Source organism: Plasmodium inui, assembly GCF_000524495.1.
Source record: "Plasmodium inui San Antonio 1 unplaced genomic scaffold supercont1.5, whole genome shotgun sequence".
NCBI lineage: Eukaryota > Apicomplexa > Aconoidasida > Haemosporida > Plasmodiidae > Plasmodium > Plasmodium inui.
In genome coordinates, this window is record NW_008481839.1 from 1,207,090 (window position 1) to 1,230,680 (window position 23,591).

General features: G+C 38.7%; 4 protein-coding genes across 4 annotated transcripts in view; 2 read left to right on the forward strand and 2 right to left on the reverse strand.

Moving 5' to 3' along the window:
* Positions 1–73: 73 nt before the first annotated feature.
* C922_01739 (diacylglycerol kinase) lies at positions 74–4,261 on the reverse strand (the record flags this gene model as incomplete). Its single annotated transcript, XM_008817342.1, has 1 exon — positions 74–4,261. One exon carries the CDS (start codon positions 4,259–4,261, stop codon positions 74–76), a length of 4,188 nt encoding a protein of 1,395 aa, XP_008815564.1.
* Positions 4,262–6,110: 1,849 nt separating this feature from the next.
* C922_01740 (peptidyl-prolyl cis-trans isomerase-like 2) lies at positions 6,111–8,632 on the reverse strand (the record flags this gene model as incomplete). The annotated part of the gene is made up of 4 exons (XM_008817343.1): positions 6,111–6,473; positions 6,629–6,690; positions 6,899–8,217; positions 8,511–8,632. 4 exons carry the CDS (start codon positions 8,630–8,632, stop codon positions 6,111–6,113), a joined length of 1,866 nt encoding a protein of 621 aa, XP_008815565.1.
* A 969-nt stretch (positions 8,633–9,601) lies between these two features.
* Positions 9,602–11,117, forward strand: C922_01741 (hypothetical protein; the record flags this gene model as incomplete). The annotated part of the gene is made up of 3 exons (XM_008817344.1): positions 9,602–10,531; positions 10,640–10,858; positions 11,007–11,117. The coding sequence occupies 3 exons, from the start codon at positions 9,602–9,604 to the stop codon at positions 11,115–11,117; spliced, it is 1,260 nt and encodes a 419-aa protein (XP_008815566.1).
* Positions 11,118–13,245: 2,128 nt separating this feature from the next.
* The window catches only part of C922_01742 (hypothetical protein), a gene marked incomplete at both ends in the record, with an annotated part of 13,540 nt that continues 3,194 nt past the window's right edge, over positions 13,246–23,591 (forward strand). The window contains 2 exons of the mRNA XM_008817345.1: positions 13,246–13,384; positions 14,109–23,590. Coding sequence (XP_008815567.1) covers positions 13,246–13,384; positions 14,109–23,590 — 9,621 coding nt within the window. The remainder of the gene's footprint in view (positions 13,385–14,108; position 23,591) is intronic.

A 23,591-nucleotide genomic window follows, 5' to 3' on the forward strand; every position in this document is an offset into this window, starting at 1 on the left:
AGCAAAATGAGGGACGAACGAACGAGCTGCCACCTCCCGCTGCGAGCCGGGATCTCCGGCTGCGCCTTCCTCCTTACTTGTGGGTGAAATGCAACTTATGGATGTTGAGAAATCCGGGTTCCCCATCGTACTGGAAATAAATCTTGTTCTTGTTCTGAATAAACGTTTTGTCAATCTTCACCTTGATGTCACTCCCCTGGCAGAGTTTAATCGGATTGGACATTCCGATCTGGACCTGGAAAATATGGAACATATTGCGAAACCCGATGACTTCAATGAGCTTATCGTCCATCTTCTGCTTTCGGTACTTCTGCTTCCGTCTCTTTTGTCGATAAAAGTCCAGTCTGTACGATCTGTATATGTTGCTATAGTCGAATGGCTGGTCATTCGTGGGGGGGGAAGGATTCTCCTCCCGTTCTGAATGATTCACTCCTTCATTGTGTGAAGGTGTAATCCCATTTGTTTTTTCATTTTGGAAAAACTCCGACAGGTTGGTATCCTCCCCAGCCGAATGTTTCAAAGCAGCACTTTTTAGAAATTCCGCCATGCCCATCTGTTTATGGTCATCAAAAGGGTGCCCCGTTTCCCCCCCGAAACTGTTGGAAAGAACTCCTCCCTTTTTTTCATTGTGCAAATTATCATTCATCGAGGAGCCAATAAAGCTGCTATTGCTGGAGCTGTTGGCTGATTTGTTACCATGCAGTAGTTGCTTCATCTCCTTTTTACTTGGCCTCCTTCTGACATGATCCTGTTTTTTCCTATCAATGTCCGAATGGTACTGTTTATCCTTGTCATCATCATCATCATTCCATACTTTAATTCCCCCAAGAAAGTAGGGGATGTTAAGCAAACAAACACTCTCTATGTCCTCATCAATTTTGACTTTCTTCCCATCACAGTACAGTTTTATATTTTTGTTTAATTTATATTTGTATGTATTGAAGCAGAAATCCCTAAAGCCTACTTCTCCATAGAGTATTTTATTTCCAATTCGGCTATTAAAAAAATGGGGGAACTTCTTCCTGATGTTATCAAAATGGAGAGCTAATCTCGCGATTATTCCAAAGTCGAAGTAGTTCATAAAGGTATTGTTTAGAATGAGATTGTTGTTTAGGTCATATGCTTTCATATTCCATACATCGATGTATTCATTTTTTGCTGTCTTCATTTTGTTTAAATACACCAATGGGTCGTTATTGTACCCACCCCCCCATCCTAGACTGTGACTTAAATCGTTTCCTGTGCCTAGGGGGAGTACACTTATAGGTGCACATGCTATGTAAGATTCTACAGAAGTTTTGTGTGATCTGGCTGCTTTATCTTCCCCGTTCATTACGTTATTTATAATTTCTTTTTGTTCACAAGAGGGGTGGTCATCACCTTGACGAGTTTTTTTCTTCTCCTTTGAGTGCACAACTTTGTAACCATTATCTATTTGGACGACGATATCTTCATCACTTCGATATGGATCTACTGCTTCCAACTTGGAGAGTCCATTAGTCAGGGTTGTTGTCTTCCCGTTTACATCCCTTTGGTAATTCGCGGGGTAACCATCCTGGTAACAACCCTGATAATGACCCTCTCGGGGTGTCACATCGCCCCGATTGCAAAGATAAACTGGGGTGCCGCCATCACAGTCAGCGCTGCCGCTGTTAAGTGAATTCCCATTACTGTAGTTCGAACTGGTGCCATTACCTGAGTGCTGCTTATTGTCTGCTTTGTTTGGGTTTGGCCCCAAAGTTCCGTCTGGTTCATCACTTGGGTTCGCCCCATTGGCTTCCTGACAATACGACGGCGAATTTTCATTTAATTTGGTTTTCATTGGCAAATAAATGGTGGATTTTTCTTTGTAATCATGGTAAAGAATATTGTCGTACATTTTTTCATTCTCCTTCCCCCTTCGAGCTCCAAAATGGGGGTCCTCATTATTCTCTGTGTAATTACTATATATGAGTGTGTTGCCATTGTAGTATTTGTCCAGCATGGAGTTCCCATTTTGGAAGCTCTTCACTGTGCTTCCCTTGTAGGCTTCGCCTTCGCAGGATTCGCCTTGGAGGAGTTCAGCGTCTCCGAGTTCGCCTCCGTTTTCTCCCTCGTCATCCTTCTCGGCGCCCTTTTTTTTGAAGTTCCTCAGTTTTTCCAGGATGTAGAGGTACTTCCCATTTCCGCACTTGACTTCGCTTCCCCTCCTGTCCAGGTCCTTGGGGCTGCTGCGCCCTGAGCTCCAGTCGTTGATCTCGCTGTTCAGATCGTTACTCAGGTGTCGGAGCAGATCGTCATTTAAGTCACCACTTAACTCACTACTTAACTGGGAAAGTAAGTCGGCCTTCAATTCGCCATTCAGTGTTGCGGGATCGTCGATGCGTCTACCGCCTGCAAACGCACCCTTCACCTTCGACGTCAGTTTCGGCGCCAATTCATCACTTTGATTTTGGCCCCACACGTGCGCCGTGCAGGAGTCATTCCCAAAGTACGTTTCCGCGTTTTTCTCACTTAGGTGCCCCGAATCGTCATCGTCACCGCAATTGTCTGCATCTTCCCCATCAGTATTCTTCTCAGTCCTTTTTTTTAAAAAAAAGGTGGTCGGCTTCTTCGCCTGCACGGTGATGTTATTTGCCCACTTCTTCCTAAGCGCGTCTTTATTGTGCTTCAACTTTGCCGTAATGTTCATGATGGTTTTATTTAGGAATGTATTCTTGGTAGAGACAAATTGTTCATTTTTTTTATCACTGCCGTACAGTTTGTTGTATTTCCCTTTGTTCTTTGCCTGCAGAGCACCGATGGCAACTTCATTTGCAAAAAATTTTAATAACGTGTTGATGAAGATGCTTATCGTTCCATCCCCTCCACAGAGAAGGATGATTACTCTGTTCAGGCAAATCATTTCCTTATACATATTCAGGGCATTTAAAACATTTTTTTCACTTTTTATACTTATGATTTGTAGGGGGTTAAAATACATGAGCAACTCTTGGTAGAGTTTTTTTCCAACTTGACCTCCACTTTTTACATTTATAAAAATGAGGATAATTTTTCTACTACTTTTTATTTCATAGATTGGTAAATGGATGGGGAAGAAATTCAGAAGAAAGTTTTCATGCACTTGGATTATCCTATTTTTTTCTTTTGAACAATTGGGGAAGGATTTAAATTTTCTCATTTTGTGAAATATGGGGAACTGGTTTATATAATCCAGGCAGAGTCGTTCATCTGGTGTTTCGTTGCCTCCAACGGATGAGTTTCCTCCTCCTTTCATTTTTTCCAGTTTCTTCTCTTTTGTTTTTCTTTCGTGTGAGTTAAACTCACCTGTTCCATCATCGCGTGGGGTATTATCATGCAATGCATTGGCAGTGTAGCTGAGTATCACGTCATCATTGTCCAATCCTGCCTCGTTCACACGGTGGTAGGCATTCGTCAAGAAGTCTAGAAGGTCGTTTTCTTTAATGGAAACTTCGTACGGGAGAAGCAAATACTTGTTATTTCCATAGGTACAAATTGCATCCTTCACTTGTTTTTTCTTATCCTGTGTTTGGTTTTTTTTTTTGGCAACTTTCGCTATGCAATGGACATGAAAATATTTGTTGCACCAAATGCATTTATATATGTACTGTTTCACAAAGGGGGGAAGGGAGAAGTAGGAAAATTTTTTACTGCAGATGTTGCATTTATTATTCCACATACAGTTCCTAATTTTTATAAACTTGTGTTTATTTTTGAAGAACACAGTCGTTTTGCAGCTCATCAAGCTGGAGTTGGGGGCACATTCTATGTGGCACTTATTTCTACAGACCACGCATTCGAAAATGTCTTTTTTGTAAAAAATAAAAGAGTAGATGCTTTCATTGCATACGTTGCACAATTCGGTTCGGTTGATACTTTTTAGGTCAAATATATGTGGGCTGTACGTTATGTGATAAAATTCGTTATTCATTTGTTCTACATCCGCCGCTTCACGCGCTTGCGAAAAGGTGGGTTCTACTATTTGTGCCTCTTCATTGGCCGCGCAGCATTTTTGGTCTTCCGCTAGTTCGGCTGCCTTCTTACCGTTTCCGTGGCGCACATTATTTAGCTGTATATATATGTTGACCTTTTTCTTCTTTTTGTTTTTACGACGAGCAAAGATGATACTAATGAGCACTATGCACAAGCAAAAGAGCAGCTTCACAATTCCTATTCCAAGAAGGTATTCTTTGCATTTCTTTATAATGGTCACGAGAAGATTTATATAAACATTTTTGTCTACATAAGCAAAATCTTCCATTTCTTATGAATCTTAATTTGACTAGGAAGGGGGCAGTTGGCGGCATCTGCGCGTTGCTGACTCGACTCGCATTTTGAAGCCCTGGCCTTTTGCGCTGTGCAGTCTTGACACCTCTAAGGCTTTGCACCTGTGTGTGTATCTATGTGTATGTGTTTATGTGTGGGGTGCTTCTAATTTTGTTCTAAATTATACGCCTCCTCCTGCTCCTTCCCTGCTTGTCCATAACTATACCAAGTGTAAGCAAAAATAAGGAAGTGAACTTTTTTTTCTTTTGTTTTTTTCTTCAAGTTAAACATGTGCTATTTTTTAAAAACGCATTTCATTACTGCATCGTCGAGGGGAACCTCAATACTTCTGCATGTTGAAGGGCGTTAAAAGGGGGAACAAATAACGGAGAAACAAATAAGGTAAAAAAAAGAGGGGCGTCAAGTGGTACAACAAAAGGGGGAAAAACGGAAGGACACGTCTCAGGACGGAAAAGGAACAATCTACCCCGTGGATACAAACTTGTGAGAGAAGTATTGATTTGGCTTCTTTCAACGCTGTGCTATTTTTTTTTCTATCAATGTATGTTCACTGCCCTTTCTGTGAAAACTTCTGGGTAACATATGTTTGTTACTCATCGAAGTGGTTTCCTCAGATTGCTTATCTGTTCGCCTATCTACCAGTGTGACGTCTGGGAAAGTTCACTAGTACGGTGTAGTACGTACACAAATGTGGGCAACGAAAAATGCCTTTACCTGCATACGTGTATATTTTTATATCTATTTATACAGGCGGACGTCCCCCATGACAATTGCGCTAATTTCACGCTGTCGGAAATATACATGACTTTTTACGTTGTTTTTCAGTGAATATCAATATTAAAAAAAAAAAAAAGTTACAATGCATTATCTGCATAACTAATTCAAATGCATGTAGTTTTTATGTTTTCTATTTTTTCTAGTTAGAATCTAAATAATAGTATAAAAATAGAAGGCGGGGAAAAAAAAAGAAAAGAAAAATACCCCGTTTGGTATAAACAAAAATATATATATAAAATTACTTTTTAAAATTGTATGAAAAAAAAAAAAAAAAAAAAAACGCTTTCCCCCCAAATATTTATATGTAATATGGCGAATATATAATTTTTTTTTTCTTTTGTTTTCATACAATTTTAAAATTAAAAGGAAAAATAGCAAATTTGTTTTTTTTTTAATTTTATAATACCTACGAAAAAAACGATTTATGAAAAAAAAGAATTAGCAAAGCGGTCGCGCAAGATATGTCAAAGTTTAAAATACAAACATTTTTGTGGAAAAAAGGCCAACATATGATGTGATTGGGGGGAGGGGTGGAGCTGGCTATTTATTTGTAGGCAAAATGTTATGTAATTTGCCGAGCGGGGGAAATGGGTAGGGACACGCAAGAAGAAGAAAAGAAAAAGTGAACGGTAAACGTGAGAACAAAAGTGAGCGGTAAACGTGAAATAAAAGTCAGCGTGAAAGTAAAAAACATTAATTCCCAAAAAGATTACCAAAAAAACAAAGAAGAAATTGACAAAAACAGGAGGAAATTAAGAAAAAAAATATACACAACTTGAGGGGACAGTTTGCATATGCAGCATGACAGTGTACTAACCGTACATAGCATTGTAGTACACATGCGTGACGTAATAATGGCGGCTTTCCGAACAGCAACGAAAAAGAAGAAGTGTACACAAAAAAAAAAGGCGTTAACGGTGAAACACCACTGATGTGCCTTTTTTATTCCGTTCCGGAAATTATGCCTTTTGGCTGACAAAAAAAAAACTTCTATCTATTTGTATATCTTCTTTTTCATTCTTTTTTGAGATGGAACTGCTTTAATTCTACCAGCAGGAAAAATCCATTCTACTGTTCTGTTTCGATTTTGAGTGCGTTTCCTTTTTTAAAGGGTTCAGTTTGGGTTTGCTTAATTCTTCACTGGTTTTCCCTCTGTGGGTGGAGGAGATCGCGGCGTTCGTTCTTGGCGTTGCTACCGCTGCACCCTTCTTGAAGTCGTTCCACTTTATGTACTTACCGATACTGTCATTTTTATTCTGGACGTACTTTCCATCGTCTATGTAGCTCTCTGTGCTATTTTCCGGCCGAGTTTTCTCCTCCTCCTTTTTTCTCATATTTGCTTTCATTTGTTTCACCACGTCTTTGAACGGGTTTGTGTAAATGATGACTTCGTTCAGGGTGTGCTGAGTCTGCGAAGGGGGGGTGGAGAAGTGTATAACTTGTGTAACACTTGTGTAGCGGCGTGGACAGGCGTGTATCACCGTGTGGCGATACGTAAAGATCAAAACACACATATGTCGCTTATCTGGGGCAATGCAATTTGTATCCATCTTTCATATATTACATCACTACTTGAAGCGGGGTCCAGATTTTTCAGCTTCTCAAGGGTTTCATTTCCGCCTACAACTGTGTGAGGAATGCGCAGGGGGAGGTGTGTGTGTGTGTGGGGGAAATATGTGAGAATGTAAAACGATGAGCGCAATCAGTGTAACGATTTGGCTGGTTCGTCAGAACTTATGTTCACAAAGGACGGTTGCTTTTTCGCAAGGACAAGCAAATGCTCTGAAGTCTGCAGGCACGAACGCTCTCAGGGCAGTAGACACGGCCGCCTCACCTTTTCCCACGCAGGCATCCCCTGTGCTGTACTCCTCCGCCAGGCAAATGTAGAACATGTTGGAGTACATCTGATTGTAGTACCTAAAGAGGTACACATTTCCAAAGCAGCTCTTCTCCGAGGGGGGCTTGTGCCCACTATGGTTCACATATTTAATTGCCACGTCACTATCGTCGTCGCTATGTACCCCCATTATCGATTCTTTCAGTGCCTGCATAGCCGTTTCATCATTTATCTTGTTTCTCATTTTGTTTTTTTTTAATTTTTTTCTCCAGTAGAAGCCGGATGCCGCTAAATGGTAATTACTTTTACAGGAACCAAAATAAACAATGTCTTCCCTTTTATCCTTTTTAAAAATGTCCGTTCTGTTATAGTATTTATATTCACTGAGGAATAAAAAATTGTGGCACAGCTTGGGCAAAGTGGAGGCGTAGAGTTCAATGTTGATCATGCCTACATCCGTTATAAGTCTCACGTAACTATTTTTCTTGTTTTTTCGAACCTGCTCATAAATCATGTCTTGGACTTGGTTCTCGGGAAGGTATATAAAGCTATGCTTGTATGTAACGTTCGATATGGTTGAAGTTACACTTTGCGCTAATTTATTGTCACTATAATTTTCACACTTTATTTTTATTTCATTTTCGCTGTTATCCTCTTCATCATCTGGGTCAGCATAGTTTGGGGGGAACATATACTTTCCATCTCCTCTTTCCATTTCTGTTCCATCTATGCCTTCTTTATTCTGAGTTGTATGATTTTTGTCTCCCTTCTTCCCCCAAGGATGTTTCCCCATTTGGAGATCTTCACCTTTGTCTTGGCCACTTTTTCCATCCCCCTTTTGCTTCTGCACTTCGTGAAGGATACTCATAATGGCCCCATTATCCTGAATCGATTGAGCTTTTATTTTTTTCGCTTGGACAACGTTTTGGCTGAGTTCATGTGATTTGGTTGCTTTATGCAGGGGGTCCTGTAGGACAATCAAATCTGTCTTTTGCATCGGGTCATGCGTAATTGGATCAAACATGTCCTTTTTGTTCTGAAATAATTTATATATCTCTGAGGAGTATACATTCCCCGTTTTTTTATTTAAAATAATTTTTGAGTGTTGATTAAAGTACTTTCTCGTGACTGGACATATGTACTCATTATTGTGTTTGTAAAAGTTTGCTTTAATTAGATTTTTTAGGTCAATCGTTGGCTCCGTTTTTTTCCTTTCCTCCTTCCTCTTGGCCATCTCTTCTAAAACGCTTTTTTTATCGTACAGTCTTCCATCTTCATCACAGTAGGGGTCGCTGAAGGGCCTTAGACTTATGCAGCTGAAGAAGGGGAACAACGTGGACGACACGGGTCGGGTATAGGGGTTGGGCCCACTGCGCACGGGGATGCCTTCACACGGGCTCAGAACAAAATATACAGTGGCGGAAGAATGTAGCCCCGAGCGGGTACATATATAAACATATATACAGAAACGTATATATATAAGGATATATATATAAACATGTATACCTATATACGTACGTGAGAACGCTTTCGTGCTTCCCCAGACGTGTAATGTTTTTTTTCTCTCTTTCCTGGGACAGAGTAACATATGTATGGTAAAAGCGCTCACCAGTAATTAAAAGGGAGGAAGGTCGAGTTCCTGGACTTGTGTTGCTTCTTTATCAAGGCATCTCTTCTATACTCTGACTGCAAAATGTACAACTTATCTTTGCTGTGTTTGTGTTTTCCCATTGTGGCCAATTCGGGGGATTTCGCCTCGTAAATTTTGAAGCGTAAAAATTGTACGGGAGGGTACCCACGGATTGGGGGAACTTTCGTCAATTTTGTTCCTTCAGCTGGATTTATTTATTTTGTTTCACTTCGCCGTTTCACTTCGTCCGTTTTACTCCAGCCCCTTTACGACTACTAACTGGAGCATCGGGACTCGTCAGCGAGCTCCTCACCGAGTTGCACTTTTTTTCAATTGCGCCCTGTGCTCTTTTGAAGGGGCGGCCAATGAGCGTGCTTCAGCGTGTACCTCAGCGTATGCAAAGCGAGTTGTGAGTTACGCGCATGTACGTGATGAGGACACATTGCGTATGCACCGTGCACGTGCTAGGTATACAGTACATATGTTTTTTTTTTGTTTTTTTTCTCTCAATTCGCCTAGCCATATTTGCCACCTGCCCATGCGAACGTTGAACAAAGGGGGAAAATGACATGCAAGAATTGTATGTAGAAACACAAGCCCATTTTTACCATCGACGTTATTGCTGGCGTGCTTCAGAAAGTATGACCCTTTTTATCCTTTTCACTGGACTAGAAGTGGGCACGCGCATAGGCATACGCTTATGCAAACATGTACAATAATAATATACGTGTAGAGGGACTGCTCACACTGTCACATTTTTCAATCACCCCGATTTCAACGTTTTTGCGCGCCTCACATGTTCAAGCCTCCTTCGACGTACCGCATGCAGCGCCTGTGGCGTGTTAGAACGCCCTGCGGAAATAGAATAACACTTTTTTACTTTTCTGTGTAGCGCTCTCCTGTACGACACTAGGTAGCCTCTTCCCCCCCGCCTTCGTATGGAAGTGAGAGTAAAAGGGCATTCTTGGTTACAACCCCCGACTTGTGCGCATTTCTCATTGATGCATGCAAAGAAGCTACATACTTGCTTCGTAACACCCATGTGACAGTGCCTACTCCTCCACCCCCTTATGGTAAAGTCGCTCGATTTAAACACCTCATCATATGACACATCGAGTGAATACAACGGATTATTTATTGGAAATATATTCAGTGAAATTCAAGATGAAATAAAAAACGAATATGTTGCTGAGACGTTTGAAAAGAAAAATATTTCCGCACAATTGGATGAGGGAAAAGGACGTTGTGGTGAGACCACAAAGGGAACTAGCCATTTTTCTGCTAGGGAGAAGGTTAATATAGAGGAGTATGCAAATTTCGTAAGGGAGAAAAAAAATGAATACAAAAAAAAAAAAAAGGAATATGTCATTGAATATATCAATAAGGGGAAGATAAGAAAATTTCACTATGAAGACATGGAAATTTTATTTAAAAGATTTTACCAGTTTTTGGATTTTCAAGAAAAGTGTCTATTGTGTTGCACGTACTTGTCGTTCCCACATTTATATCTGAAGGCGCGCCGGGAAAGAGGCTGCAAAGAATTTGCAGAGAAGTACCAACACAAGGGGGGGAGTAGCTGTAGTGCTAGCACGGCTAGTACTGTTAGTGAGTGTTGTCATCCTCGCTCCCATTATCGCGCTTCTGGCGCGCCTTTTTGCGAGTGTCTAGAAACCATTGGACGGTCGAAACAGTACCTAAACGAGAAAAAGGACGACTTCTACATAGACATGATTCACCTTTTGCAGCAAAACGGATTATCCTTTTCGTCCAATGTAAAAAAAAATATTGTTATAAAGGAATTTACCAAAAATGCAAAGCTTACGGAATTTTATAAGTGCAATTTTTTTAATGAAAAATGTGTTAATACTCTCCCTGTTAAAAATGTCGATATTGTAGATACAAAATATGTAAACATATGTAGATACCTGGAGAAGCCGCGGCTGACTATTGAACACGTCAAGTCGCTAAACAGTCACACGGAAAATTTTACGCCCTTTTTTGTAAGACGAATTGCGCATTGGGAGGAAATATGTTTTTTTTTTTTTTTTGCATTTCATTTTGTGTCCTTGTTCCTTCCATATTGTTGTTTTTTTTTTCCATTTCTCCAGAAGGTTCACAAGACCACCACGATCTTAACGATGGTCGAAAAGAAGCTTCTAATCGAGTGCCTAAAAGTGATCAAGAAGATATCTGTTTACGACAAAATAGACAAGCTAACCGTCATCATTTTTTGTTACTTGAGCAATTTGTACAACGTGGTGATGCGGCTGAATGCGGAGTGTATTTTGAGTTGCTACTCGCAGAAGCATTTCGAATTTTTCCTATACGTAAGTGCGCAAAGTTGGTGGCTTCTAACACGTTCGCCCTCTGTTGCGTCCATTTCACTGTGTAGTATGTGCAAACGGGGTGTTAGCCCCTTATTTTATTAACTGCTCTATATTTTATTGTTTTATTCTTTTTTTTTCCCCTCTGCAGTATTTCTTTCAAGAGAACCCCCCATCCGATAGACGGACGAAAATGCTAATCATGAAAGTTTACAGGAGAGCCGATAGGCGCGATGACCTCAGCGAGGATCACAACTCCTAGCGATTTTGTTTAGTTTTCACTTTTTTTTATAATTAAAACTTTTTTTTGCACTTGCCTTGTTTATTTGACTCATTTATTTTCCCCTCTATTCTGCTCTTCTCGATGCCCATCAGTCATTCTTCCATCCGGTGTATCCCACCCTAGGCAAAATTACTTAATTTATAATTCGAGCATGCCGTTATATGTACCGCTTAACCTTTTCTAAGCATTCTGCCTTACGTGTGATGCCCCCCTCCCCCAGGGCATTTTGACATAGCGTGCATACACTCACTGTCGTATCCCTTTTACTTTTCCACAAGTGCTATGAATGAAGAAAAAAGAAATTTGCACGAGGCAATTCCTTTGTTTACGTCTTTTGTTTATGCATCGAATAGGCAAAACTTTGTAACCCCCTTTTTATTTGTTTTTTAAATTAAAACGCCGAATTGGGGAATCACCATTTGTAGGCATAGGAACGTGTGGTATTGTGTATATAAGCACATATGCGCCATACGTATGTGTGTACGTTTATTTGAAAGGGCAACCCCGTCGAGTAATCTTTTCGCTCGACAAAGAAAACAATTAAAACACTGTTAAGCGCATTTTAGGAAACGTAAAAAATAGTGGGAAAACGAAATGGCCTAAAATATTTCCCTCTCGTGTGGAAAACCAAAGATGTTTTTTTTTTTTTTTGTAAGTGCTGTGCTTGAATGAAACTTCACTATCTGGAAAAAAAAAAACTGATGTTCCAAGGAATTTTCAAAAGCTTGTTATATATGTGTAAAAATACCACTTGCAGGAATAGTAACCCTTTTTTAGAAACGCGATGGGGTAAACCTTTGATCTGATTGTCAGCACGTCATCAATTTGTTGGCGGAAAAAATACATAAAACGATGAAAAGATGATAAAGTAGCAAATGGAAATATAATTATAACGCCAAAAATTGGAGGGAACTTTTAGCAGATCTGTACACTTCCCCCCCAAGAATATAACGCAGTGGCGTATACATGTGCGTGTAGAAATATATAAAAGAAGTTTGTATATTTCTTACACGGTCATTTTATGCACGCATTAGTGCTGTGCATTCATTTTATTATACTAGTGGTTTGACATTTCTTTTTCTCTTTTTTACAAATTTATTGAGGCGAACACAATTTTGTTTTCTTTTTATTCCTTGTTTGACCTCCCCTATTTTGCGTTTTATTTCTTTTCATTCCAGTTCTCAGTAAAGAACCAATTGGTCGTGTGAACAAACTCTTCACCCTTTTTTTTTTTTTTTTTGCCATTTTTTACTTGTACATTTTTTTCCCAAATGTACTGCTCTGAAGATATATGTTACAAATATGTAAGCCTATAAAATCCCTTGGCCTTTTTCCTATATTCGTACTGAGAATTTGTCCCTGCGTTTTTTTTTCTTTTCTTTTTGCATTCGCTTAAAGTAGAAGTAAAGAGGATGTACAAATATTCTTTGTTGTAGCTTCTTCAAGGCCCGAACGTGGCGAATTAGCCGAATGTACGTTCGTGCACGCCTGCATACTGCATACACCAGTTCGAAAACAGAATTAAGTGAAACCCGCCGTCTCCGTATGCCCAATTGTACGCAGATTGCGTGGCGTTATTTTTTCACCTTGTTTTTGTACAGTACATCTTATGCATGTATGTATATGTGTGTGACCCTCCGGGGAGTTTCTTTTTAAAATGCTCTTTCACATACATTGAAAATTTCTACACGCATTGTGAAACTGCAAGGTTCATTTTTGTTGCTCGCTCTAATTTTTTCCTTTTGTTTTGTTCTCTATTTGTTAAGTGGCACACAATTGTATGGATGCATCATGTGAATTGCAAAAGTGTAAATGCAAAACTGATAGGAAAAAAAAAAAAAAGAGGAAACTTTAGAACAACCATATTGAGTGATCTCACTTAATACAATAATGCGAACACTAATGGGGTGAGTAGTAAGAAAATACTCAAGAGAGCAAAAAGAAGAATCAGAGCAAGAGGAAGAACAAACGCTCTCCTCTCCCACCAAAAAAAAGGGGAAGCAAACAGAAAAAAAACAGAATATATTATACCCAAGCCAAAGCTATCGCTCCAATTGTCTGCCACACCAAAGGACAAACAGTAATGCTGTAACGCAGGGAAGACAAAATGGGAAATTGCAAATCGTATTCCGCGAACTTTAACGTTTATAAAAACAACACAAACGAACTGTATGAAAATTTAATATGCCACTTTGTGAAACAGGATAACCTTAGCTTCTGCCAGAAGGCCTTCGTCGTATATGAATGTAATTGCAAAAAATTTTTATTTGCGCACTGTGTAGAACGAGTTTAGTAGCGCTAGCACTTGGAGGCGCATGTGCATAGATATGTATTCATAGATGTATCTATCTATTTGTCTATCTATCTATATACACCTTTGTGTGTATATGCTACGCCCGTGGCGAAGACCCCCTTCGCAGCTGCGAAACTGTGCCTGTCGTCCCCAAATTCCTTGCACATCATTTTCTTCATGTCTCCATTGTGTAACTCTCCCCAGTTAGGAGCAAAAATTGGTACATTCGACATGTGTTATGGTGAAAAAATTGCTTCCATGTGAAGAATCCACACCCGTTTGTTTTTTAAAAACCATGCATGCTATGGAGATATAACGTTATTCCTTTGAAGTGATGTACACAACACCATTAGTGACATGCGCCAAGTGTGTATTCTCTCCAGTTTCGTGCGTATGCCCATCTTTTTATGTATGCATGTGTGTATCCCAGCGCATTTGTGTTGTGTGAACGTTTTGTGTATGTGCATACGGTTGGAGACTTACCTCCCCTTCTGAGAATGCCTGAAGAGGGGTGGGGTAGCCCTCGTCATGTGCGCCGATCCATATATGTGTGCTGATAGATATATGTGTGCATATATGCCAATACCTCCGCGCGCATTAGCACGTATTCTCCTTAACATACGCGAACATGTTCCTTTCCCACATCTCGCCCCTTCCCCCCCCCCCTCTGTGTGTAGTCCAAAAGAGGAAGCCCGAAAGTAAGGATGAGTGCGTGTACTACATCGCGAAATGCGCCCACAGGAAAAAGGTGAAAAATGCATTGGTATACCTAAGCGAAGGATACAACATAGAGATTCTTAATTTTCTATTGAAGCTATTCAAGAAAATGAACAATGAGTACTATAACAATAGGACTAATTTCTACTTCAGTAGTTATTATAATTACTTTCTGAGAGAAGAGTCAAAATTTGTCAACTTTTACGAACAAATGAGCATAATACAGAGTATCTATAATTTTGTGCGTCTAAAATATATCCTTGAGAATGTCTGTCTTCATGTCTACTTTGAAGGTATGGATAAATCCAGTGATTTTTACCAAGTGAATGACAACATTGTGAAGAAAACTTTTCACAGCAATGAATTAGTGAAGGAAAAGACAATTGAGTTATTTCACCTGAATAAGAAGCTACTTGGGAACGTATCAACAGAAAGAAAAAAAATGAAATATTTAGTAAAAAGGAGTTTTATAAACGTCGAAGATTTTTGTAGAAAGCACCTAAGCTGCAACGCATTTGATGACTTCAAAATGGCGAATGTTATGTGTCTCTACATTTTGAACAATAATTATAAAATTAAGTCAATTCTGCATAATATATTTACCATTTTGTTCTTTATAAATAAGTATGCTTCTCTGTACGGGTCAGAAAAGGGGGACGGCCCAGAAAAAGGTCGTCAAAATGAACATGCCGGAGGAAAAAAACGCTTTGATGATAAGGTAAAGTACTCCTTGGAGCACAGAAACGTGTATGCGACGTATTTGTTCGTCTGCTTATGCCTAAGCTTTGATAAAAAAATCGAAGAAGACGCCATCTTTAATGCGAACATTAATGTAAATCAGAAGGACGTGACCTTCGTGAAATATGTCAACGAGTTTTTAGACATTTGCACCTACTCACAGAAAAAATTAAATAAATTTTTTTTACAGGAGAGTAAAGAAAAGAACATATATCACTGTTCCTTGAGAGCTATCAAAAATGCGTACGTGAATGATAACCTTATAAATTCTCATTACATATGCCAGAGAAGGTACATAAAAAGTATCTTAAATGTTGGCAATAGTAATTATTTTATAAAAAACAATATGATGGTTTTCTGTTTTATTTTGTTTGAAAGTTCCCGCACCGCTCTTTTCCGCACAAGCAGCAGAAAGAGCAACCCAGATCCCCAGGGTAACAAATGGTTCTTCGAAATTAATAGAACTTTGTTCTGGAAGGGGATCCACGCGTATGAAGAAAAGGTAACGCTGCGCAGAAAACTCTGGCGAAAGGTGCTGAGGAGCATAAAGTTCAGGCGCAGCAGTAAGAATAGCCATTACTACCATGCGTATGGTAGTGTCAATGGCGAGGAGAACGACAACGATAAGGAGCACCTTAATGAGCACCATAACGGCGATAAGTCCGAAGCCAGAAGGACCCACTCGCTCAGCTCCGAATTGAAAAGAACCGATCACGTCCACTTTGACCTGAACAACGTAGCCCTTTTTAGAGTCGATTTGTGCAACCTCAATTTGGAAAGTGAAGAAAATTTTCAGGACAACGTGCAGAATTACGTAAAATTGTATACCATCGAAAGGAGTAATAACAACCAGCGCTATGTGAGTAAAAAAATTGAAAGTGACGAGGACCACGAGTTGCTACAGATGATGAAGGACAACATCGTGCACATAGTTAGCGTTTTAAAAACCATGAAAAATAAGGAGATATGCTATATATCTCCCGCGAGTTATTACGATGAATCGTATGGTAAAATAAAGAAGGAGAAGAGGACGTTCCCAAATGGAAGTGATACACGAGTGGAAAGCAATGACAATTCTAATCGATCCAAAAGTACAGATAAAACTTTTAAAAAGGAAAGGGGGGAAGACACTAATTTGCTGAGCAAAAATTATGTCAATTTTGAATCCCAAAATTATATGAATGAAGAAAATAGCACTAGACATTTGAATGAGTCCGAGGAGGGGAAAAAGGGGCCCATCGGTTTTACAACACAGAATGAGCTGAAGAAACCGTTTTTCATTGGCATACACGACATCTTCGTTCCGTTCGAAATGGACAAACTGATTCTGAGAGGGACCACTTTGAGCTGTGCACGGGAGGAAGTGATTAAAAAGGAGAAGAAACTGTACGACCAAGTGGTTAGCCACGCCAGGGCTATCACCAAGGGGTATGAGCATCGCGGAAAGGGAAGCGTAAAGGGAAGCGGAAAGGGGAGGAGAAAGCAAAGCGGAAATTTGTCCCAGAAAAAAGAGGAGGTACTACTTGAAGATGATAATTCAAAACGGGGAAAACGTTTCTCTTGCGGAAAGCTGCAAAACGGTATGAACAAAAAGAGAGAAGGGGAGATTTTCTACATGCAAAATTTCCAGTCCGAAAAGAATACAAACTGTCCAAACTATGGCGATAAGTATCAAGAGGCAAAATTGTTAACTTCATCGGAAGAGTTCACAAATGGCAAAGGGGTGAAACCACTATTGAAAAGCTACAGCTTTGCAGATAATTCCAAACACATGAAAGTGGCAATGAAGAAGTTCAGTCGCACGATGAGGAAGAGTGGCGAGGTAGAGATAACCAGGGAGAGCCCCAATTGGGATTTTTCGCCCCTCCATGAGACCACACGAATAGAGAAGGATGCGAAAGGTGCCAAGTGCAAGAACCGTGTAGAGAAACAAAAGGGGGATGAAATTAATAGGAAAAAGGAACAAGTGCAGAAGGATGATGTAGAAGAGGGAGAAAATGAACAGAATGAAGAAAATGAAGAAGGACGTCATTTGAGAAACCCCCCAATTGACGTGCCAAACTATGAAGAAGAAATATACCAGAATGATACCCCTGACCGTTTTAAAATATTTATGCAACACAAATCGGTAGGGGAAATGAGCCCCTTTGTAAATCACAGATATCTAAACATCCATTTTGATATGTTTAAAATACACCGGGGGGAAAAGAAGTTACTCCTGAGTACCTATGTGAGCACAGAAAAGGCGATTCCCTACAGAATTACACTGAACAGGAATGAGCGATTTGAATATATGATGGATCTGCTATTTCTGCATTTAAATTATAATAGGCTCTACTTTGTATACATTCCCCAGAAATATATATGGGGCAACAGCTGCTCCAGTGGTTCCAAGACGAAAAAGAACCCTTTTCTCAATTTCATGTCCTGCAGTTGCGATATAGTGCTAGAAAATTTACGTATAACCCCCGGTGAAAGTTTGAGAAATTCCCCAGTGGATGTGCACGTGCCTCCCTACTTCGAAAGGACCCATTTTGTGGAGGTCATTTTGCTTCTTCTGCTTGACGTGGTAAAGACGTACAGCAAAATAAAAAAGCTGCAGTGCCATTTTGACAACAAGTGTAAAGAATTTATAAAAAGTTTCTACCATTACTATGTTGAAAAAATGAAGAAAAAAAACAGCAATTTTTGTAAAGAGAAGAAAACGAATATTTTAGCAATTACGAGCAGTTTTCTCAAAGAAACATTCGCAAAAAACTCAGATCAGGAGAGCGTGCTCAGTAACGATTTAAACACTTCGTCGATAAAGCGTCGCTCAATTTTTAATGAGAGATACGCGGCCGGGAAAGAGGGGGGCAGTAATGTGGAGGCCAAGTCGCAGATCATGAATATGTCTTCCACGCTCCATTCGGAGCCCTGCATGAGTAACGCGAATGCGGGAAAGAATGGCACCACCGGGAAGGATGACAATACTAGCTTGAGTGGCGGTAACAACTTCGGCGTCACGATTGCTGAGGAACGGGAAAGCGCACTGAACAGTTGCCACGTGCACAGAGTCAACGTAGAAAAGAACCTCGACGTAGGATACAAATACAAAAATATATACATAAAAATAATTGACCTCAAGTTGTACGAGTTTATCTCGGATTATGTGAATTACATAAGGGAAAACAGCAGCTACTATTACCTGATACCGTACTTATTTGTGTACAAATTCAGGGGTCTGTGCTTCCTGTGCATCCCCGTATGCAGCAACTTCTATTTGATTTTCCACCTTCTCTTTCTCCATCTGCTCAATTGCTCCGATTTTTTTAACTACAAAATAAGCTTCAGCAGAGGTACCAATGAGGAGGAGCTTTCCAAAGGGAACTACATCCACCACAGTAGTAACAATTTTTTGTATATTAATAACATAATAAGGATATTAAATGTCCACAAGAGTAACAAAGCGTATATGAAGTACTGCTCCCTGGTGAAGGAGGCACATAGCAGTAATAGTAACAGTAATAGTAATAGCATTTGTCACTACTACAAATGGAAGAAGAATAAAATAATCATCGACATTAGGAACTCTTTTTCGTCTCCGTATTTTATTCGCACGAAAAGTTTTATCAGTTTTATTGAGAGCACAAATTTGCACGTAAGTCTGAAGAAGCTGTACCTGAACAACGATTACATGTTTTCTCTCAAACTGGACAAGAAGAATAAGCCCCCGAACGAGTGCTATTCCAACGCTAATGATATAATTTTTATGTTTAGTCACTATTTTAATATTTACACCTACTTTTATGATGAGAAGAAGAATAACCCAAGTAAGGAGTTGTTTCACCACAACAGGTATATTATCATTCCCTATTTCAAAGATGTGTACATACGGCGTGATAATTTACACATTTATTTGAAGATGCTGGAAGATGAGCACACGACAGAAGACACGTTTAGTAACAAGACCTGCTTGGATGAAAATGAGAGGAGTAGTGGCGAAATGTACGATAAGGTGCAGGGAAACGATAAAGAGTTAAGCAAAGGAGAAGAGGAAAGGAAGGCATATAAATACTCCTTTATTTACAATCTGTATGAAAAGTATGGAGATATTTTTATAAATTATTTTTACCTTGTGTTGAATAAACTACTACTAGAAATAGTCAACGAAATAAAATTAAATAATTTTTTAAGCATCCGAAAGTTTCTACAATTATTAAACAAGTATGAAGTAAATTTTGACATCTTCTTCTGGGTTCTCTATGACAATTATGTAAATATTTACAAAAAATATTGTGCTCATGCGGAATTGGTGAAATTTTTTAATACTAATCGAAGTGAGACCTACGATTTTGATTATTTAAAAAAAATTAAATACAATTATTGCAACAAGAAGAAATTTTATGTTAGAAGAATTTTGCTATTTTCAGTATGTGTGTTGTTGGCCTTTATTTGTAAACGCATATTAGAATTCTTTGTGGGAAATTTGAGCTTCCCGTACGAAAGCGTATTCACTGCCATTTGCCTCTTCTTCTTTTCAAGCAGAAAGCAGAGGGAGCCCAATGATAATTTACACTTGAATCTGCTCAAGTCGATTTATTTTAACTTATTCTTGTCACTCAGTTTTGTCCTACAGTACATTCCACTAACCGTTCAGTACTTAAATTTGTTTAAAATTATAAGGAAGGTTAAAAAGTATAAGATTATTCTTGCCTTTTGTTTAAACTATATTTGCGGAGTAAATTTGCCCTTTTATATCTTCTACGACCTGCAGCATATGCCCCAGAATTTGCTAAACGAGCTTTTCTCTCAAAACAGGGAAGACACGTTGAACTGCTCCTACAGCCACGTTCAATTAAGTAACGTAAAAAATACAAATGAATGTAAAGATGAAACGTTTTATGCTGAAAAGGGAAACTTAAAAGCGAGCGAAAAGGAACACCTCGAATGGGTGGATGAAAATGGCGATTATAACATTCCCGACGATTCGTTACCTTTCTGCAAAAACAAGAAGATGAATAAGAGAATTTTAAAGCGTTATCGTTACAAGGGTCAGAAGAGACGAAGCCGGAATCTTGTGCATCTAATGATTAAAATGCATTTGAATGCCGGTCCACGGACATTTACATTTCATGATTTTACCCAAGCGTCGGACAATATTCTCACGTACTTCTCCAATAGGAACATTCACCATTTGAAGCAAGGCAGGACCTCCCATGATGATTTGTTCGCCCTCATATATTCTCACTTTCTTAACTTTCCGTTCCCATTCTGTCACAGGGGAAATTTCGGGTTAAGCGAACTTCAAACTGGACCACTTCAAACTGGACGAAGTGTAAATTATTCGAATGGCGAAATGGGGGACACAGAACTGGTAGCGACAAGTGAATTATTAAATGTCACTAAAAAAGCGTCATCCTTTTGTGAAAATCAAAGGGACTATTTAAAAGAGGCAGGTGTGGCGCTACACCGTTGTAACATGTTCAGCCAGGGTGCCGATTTTCCATTCTTTGGGGTGGATAAATTAATGGAAGAAAACATTTTCCACGTCCTTCTGAACATAACCGAAACGCATTATTCTCACCTACTGATCATTCTACCGATATTTATGAAGGAGAACTTTAACCTCCTAACGTACGATCTGAAAGTGTACCTAATAAATATATTTTTTTACATATTCATTAGAACGGATAAGTACAAAATATGCGACATGAATAATAAAAAAAGACAATTCACCAGAGCGGGTAAGAATGGGCCTGTCAGACGGAAGAAAAATGACATGTTCCGCGTTAGCCGCAGGAACGATATGTCAGGCGAGACGAGCGCAAAGGATTTTTTCCTCACCAACTCATTGGATTATTCCACAAGGAACTACTTAGAAATAATAAGAAGAGAAGGAAGGTACGCCCCAAGTGATATCCCCAATATAGATAAGTACCGATATGGATGTAGAAAGGAAGCCGAAACGGGGAATGACGAAACGGAGTACGAAACTGAAAATAAAAGGGAGACAGAAAATGAAGCAGAAACGGAAACCGAAACGGATAGCGACGTGGACGGAGTGAACAAATATGCAAAGGAACATGCAATTTTTGAAAGGGAGGAAGGTTCGATCGGTAATATGAAGGAAAAGGTTAAAATGATTCTGCTAGATAATGATTACAACGTGTACTTAATAGAATTTTTCTTTAAAATTGTCTTGAGGATAATTCCATTTTTTAAACAGAAGAAGAAAAATAAAAACCCAAGCTCAGCGAAATCGACTATTATTTACAACGTTAAGATAATACTAAATTTTTTTAGATCATTTCAGAACATCATTTTATCGATGAGAAATAATTTTTATGTATTTATTTACTACTTTTTCATAAAAGGTTATATATCACTTATTTTGTTGAACACGCATAGAGCGCTGAAATGTTTTAAGAAAGTTTTTGTCCTCGTCGTATTCTTTTTTGGAAACCCCATAAACTCCCTAAACAGTCACCCATTCTTAGTATACGTTACGTACATTTTGTATGTGCTAACAGTTCTATCCAAGCTGAACGTGGTAAATTTTCATGAACAGGTAACGCAAGAGGGAAAGAGAATTATTAGAGATGACGCGGATGAAAAGAGTCCCACGGATCAGAGTGATAGCATCAACAATGAGGAGAAGTCAGGTAGTCACCCACAAGAGAAGAACGAAGGAGCGGAGCAGAACGAAGAAATGGGGGAAGAAAGCATGCCATTGGGGGAAGACAATGCTGCGGCCACCAACGCGTGGCTGAAACAAAAATATGAAGTATGGATGTACCTGGAAATAATTCGCACCATTAAGAGAAATTACGTAAAATTTAACAACAACATATATTTAGTTCCTTTGAATTATTTATTTATAAACATGAAAAAACTTTTTAAGAAATATTCGGACGAATTAAAAAGGGTTCACAAACTTCAAAAAACGGATGATAAGGATGAAATGGACAAAAAGTTAAAAAGAAAAAAGACAAGTTTACCGAAGAAAGAAAAGCTTGAGGATAACTCCATATTAAAAGAAATCAATCTAGGAGACAGACTGGAAGATAAGAGCTTGCTTATAAACATTAATAACAGCTTTGTGTCATTATACCCGACAGTTAAAAATGTGAGAGTTCCGAAGGTCTACCTGAAGGGAGGAAGCATTGATAAGTCATTCCCATCGACTGCAGATTTTGTTAAAAGGACAAATGTGTCTGAGGAGAACGTGGGCACTGATGAGAAAAATAGGAAAAAAAAAGAAATCCAAGATGTTGACGAATCGAAGGATGTGAAACGTGATCACAAGGGAGGTGAAAAAGGAATGGAAGCAGATGTGGCACCAAATGTTGCACAGAACGTAGCATCAGACGTGGAACAGACTGTGGAACAAACTGTGGAAGAAGAGCCAAATGTAAGGAAAAAGAAGGAAAAGAAAAATACGCACATGAAGGCGAGTGATTTGCCAAGAGATGGTTTGCCCCCGGAGAAGGAAGAGAACGTGAAGGACAAATGCGCGAAATCGCTTTGTTACGCCCGCGTTGACAAAAAGGATACTAGCAACCTCTTATTGTACAACCTAATTTATATCAACAAAATGAACAGAAAGTTGAACAAGTGCAAATTTGTTTCCTTTAATTTTAAGTACGACCATTATAAAAAAGTAATATCAGATTATAGGAAGTATTACAAAATAATATTAGAAACTTTTAAGAGGAAATTGTGCGAATATTACTATGCGTTCACTTTTGGAAATAACGAGAATGGAAGCCTTGCTATTGGAACCCCGTCCTACCTAAAGTTGTCTCCAACTATTGGTTCCATGGGATATGATAAAAACAAGAAAAGCGTAAAGAAGGGCACAGATTTCTGGTTTACCAATAATTTGCAGCTAATACCAATTAAAGTAAAAAAAATGTGCATGAATGAAGGTATGATTTCGATAATTGACAAGAAGCATAACCTATACATTGGTGGTAATAACACTTTTTTTGAAACTAGAAATGAATTAAATTTTAAAGAGAAAAATACGAAATTAAAAAATAACGAAAGAAGGAAGCTAAAAAATAATCCAATAGGAAGTAATGAAAAAATAGAAATTGACAAATTCTTTACAAATTTAAGATTAAAAAAGATGAAAAAACAAGAAAAGAATTTTCTCGACTATAATAGTTCCTCAGACGACAGTGACATTTTACTGTTTGGAAATTCATCCAGATATAATGAAATTACAAACTTCCTAAAGCCGATGTTTCATTGTGAGAAATTAATTGATTGTTACAAAAGTGTGGATCATAAAAATAGGAGCCTATGCAACTGTAGCATCTGTTGCGCGCCGTTAAATGTTATATCAGATAAGTTCAGCTCTTGCGAAAGTGACGTCTGCTCTTCGTTTGATAGTGAAGATAGTGACGTCACGTATATTAAAGTCACCGATGCAGATGAAATAAACAAAAATATGAATATAAATATGCTGCTTAACAGTCATACAGATAAATCCTTTTATGTGAAAAGAAGAAATTATTATTTAAAAAAATTTTCCATAGACAATTTTAACATTTATAACTCAATACTGTATTCATCGTCTTATGCAAATCAGTATTTAGCGTATGTTCTGCCCGACCAGAAAAGTTCCACGAAATTAGTGAAGAGATTTTTTAGACAAATTTCTAATGAATATTATGGCGAAAGGGTTAGCAATAATTTAAAATATCATCTAAATGAAA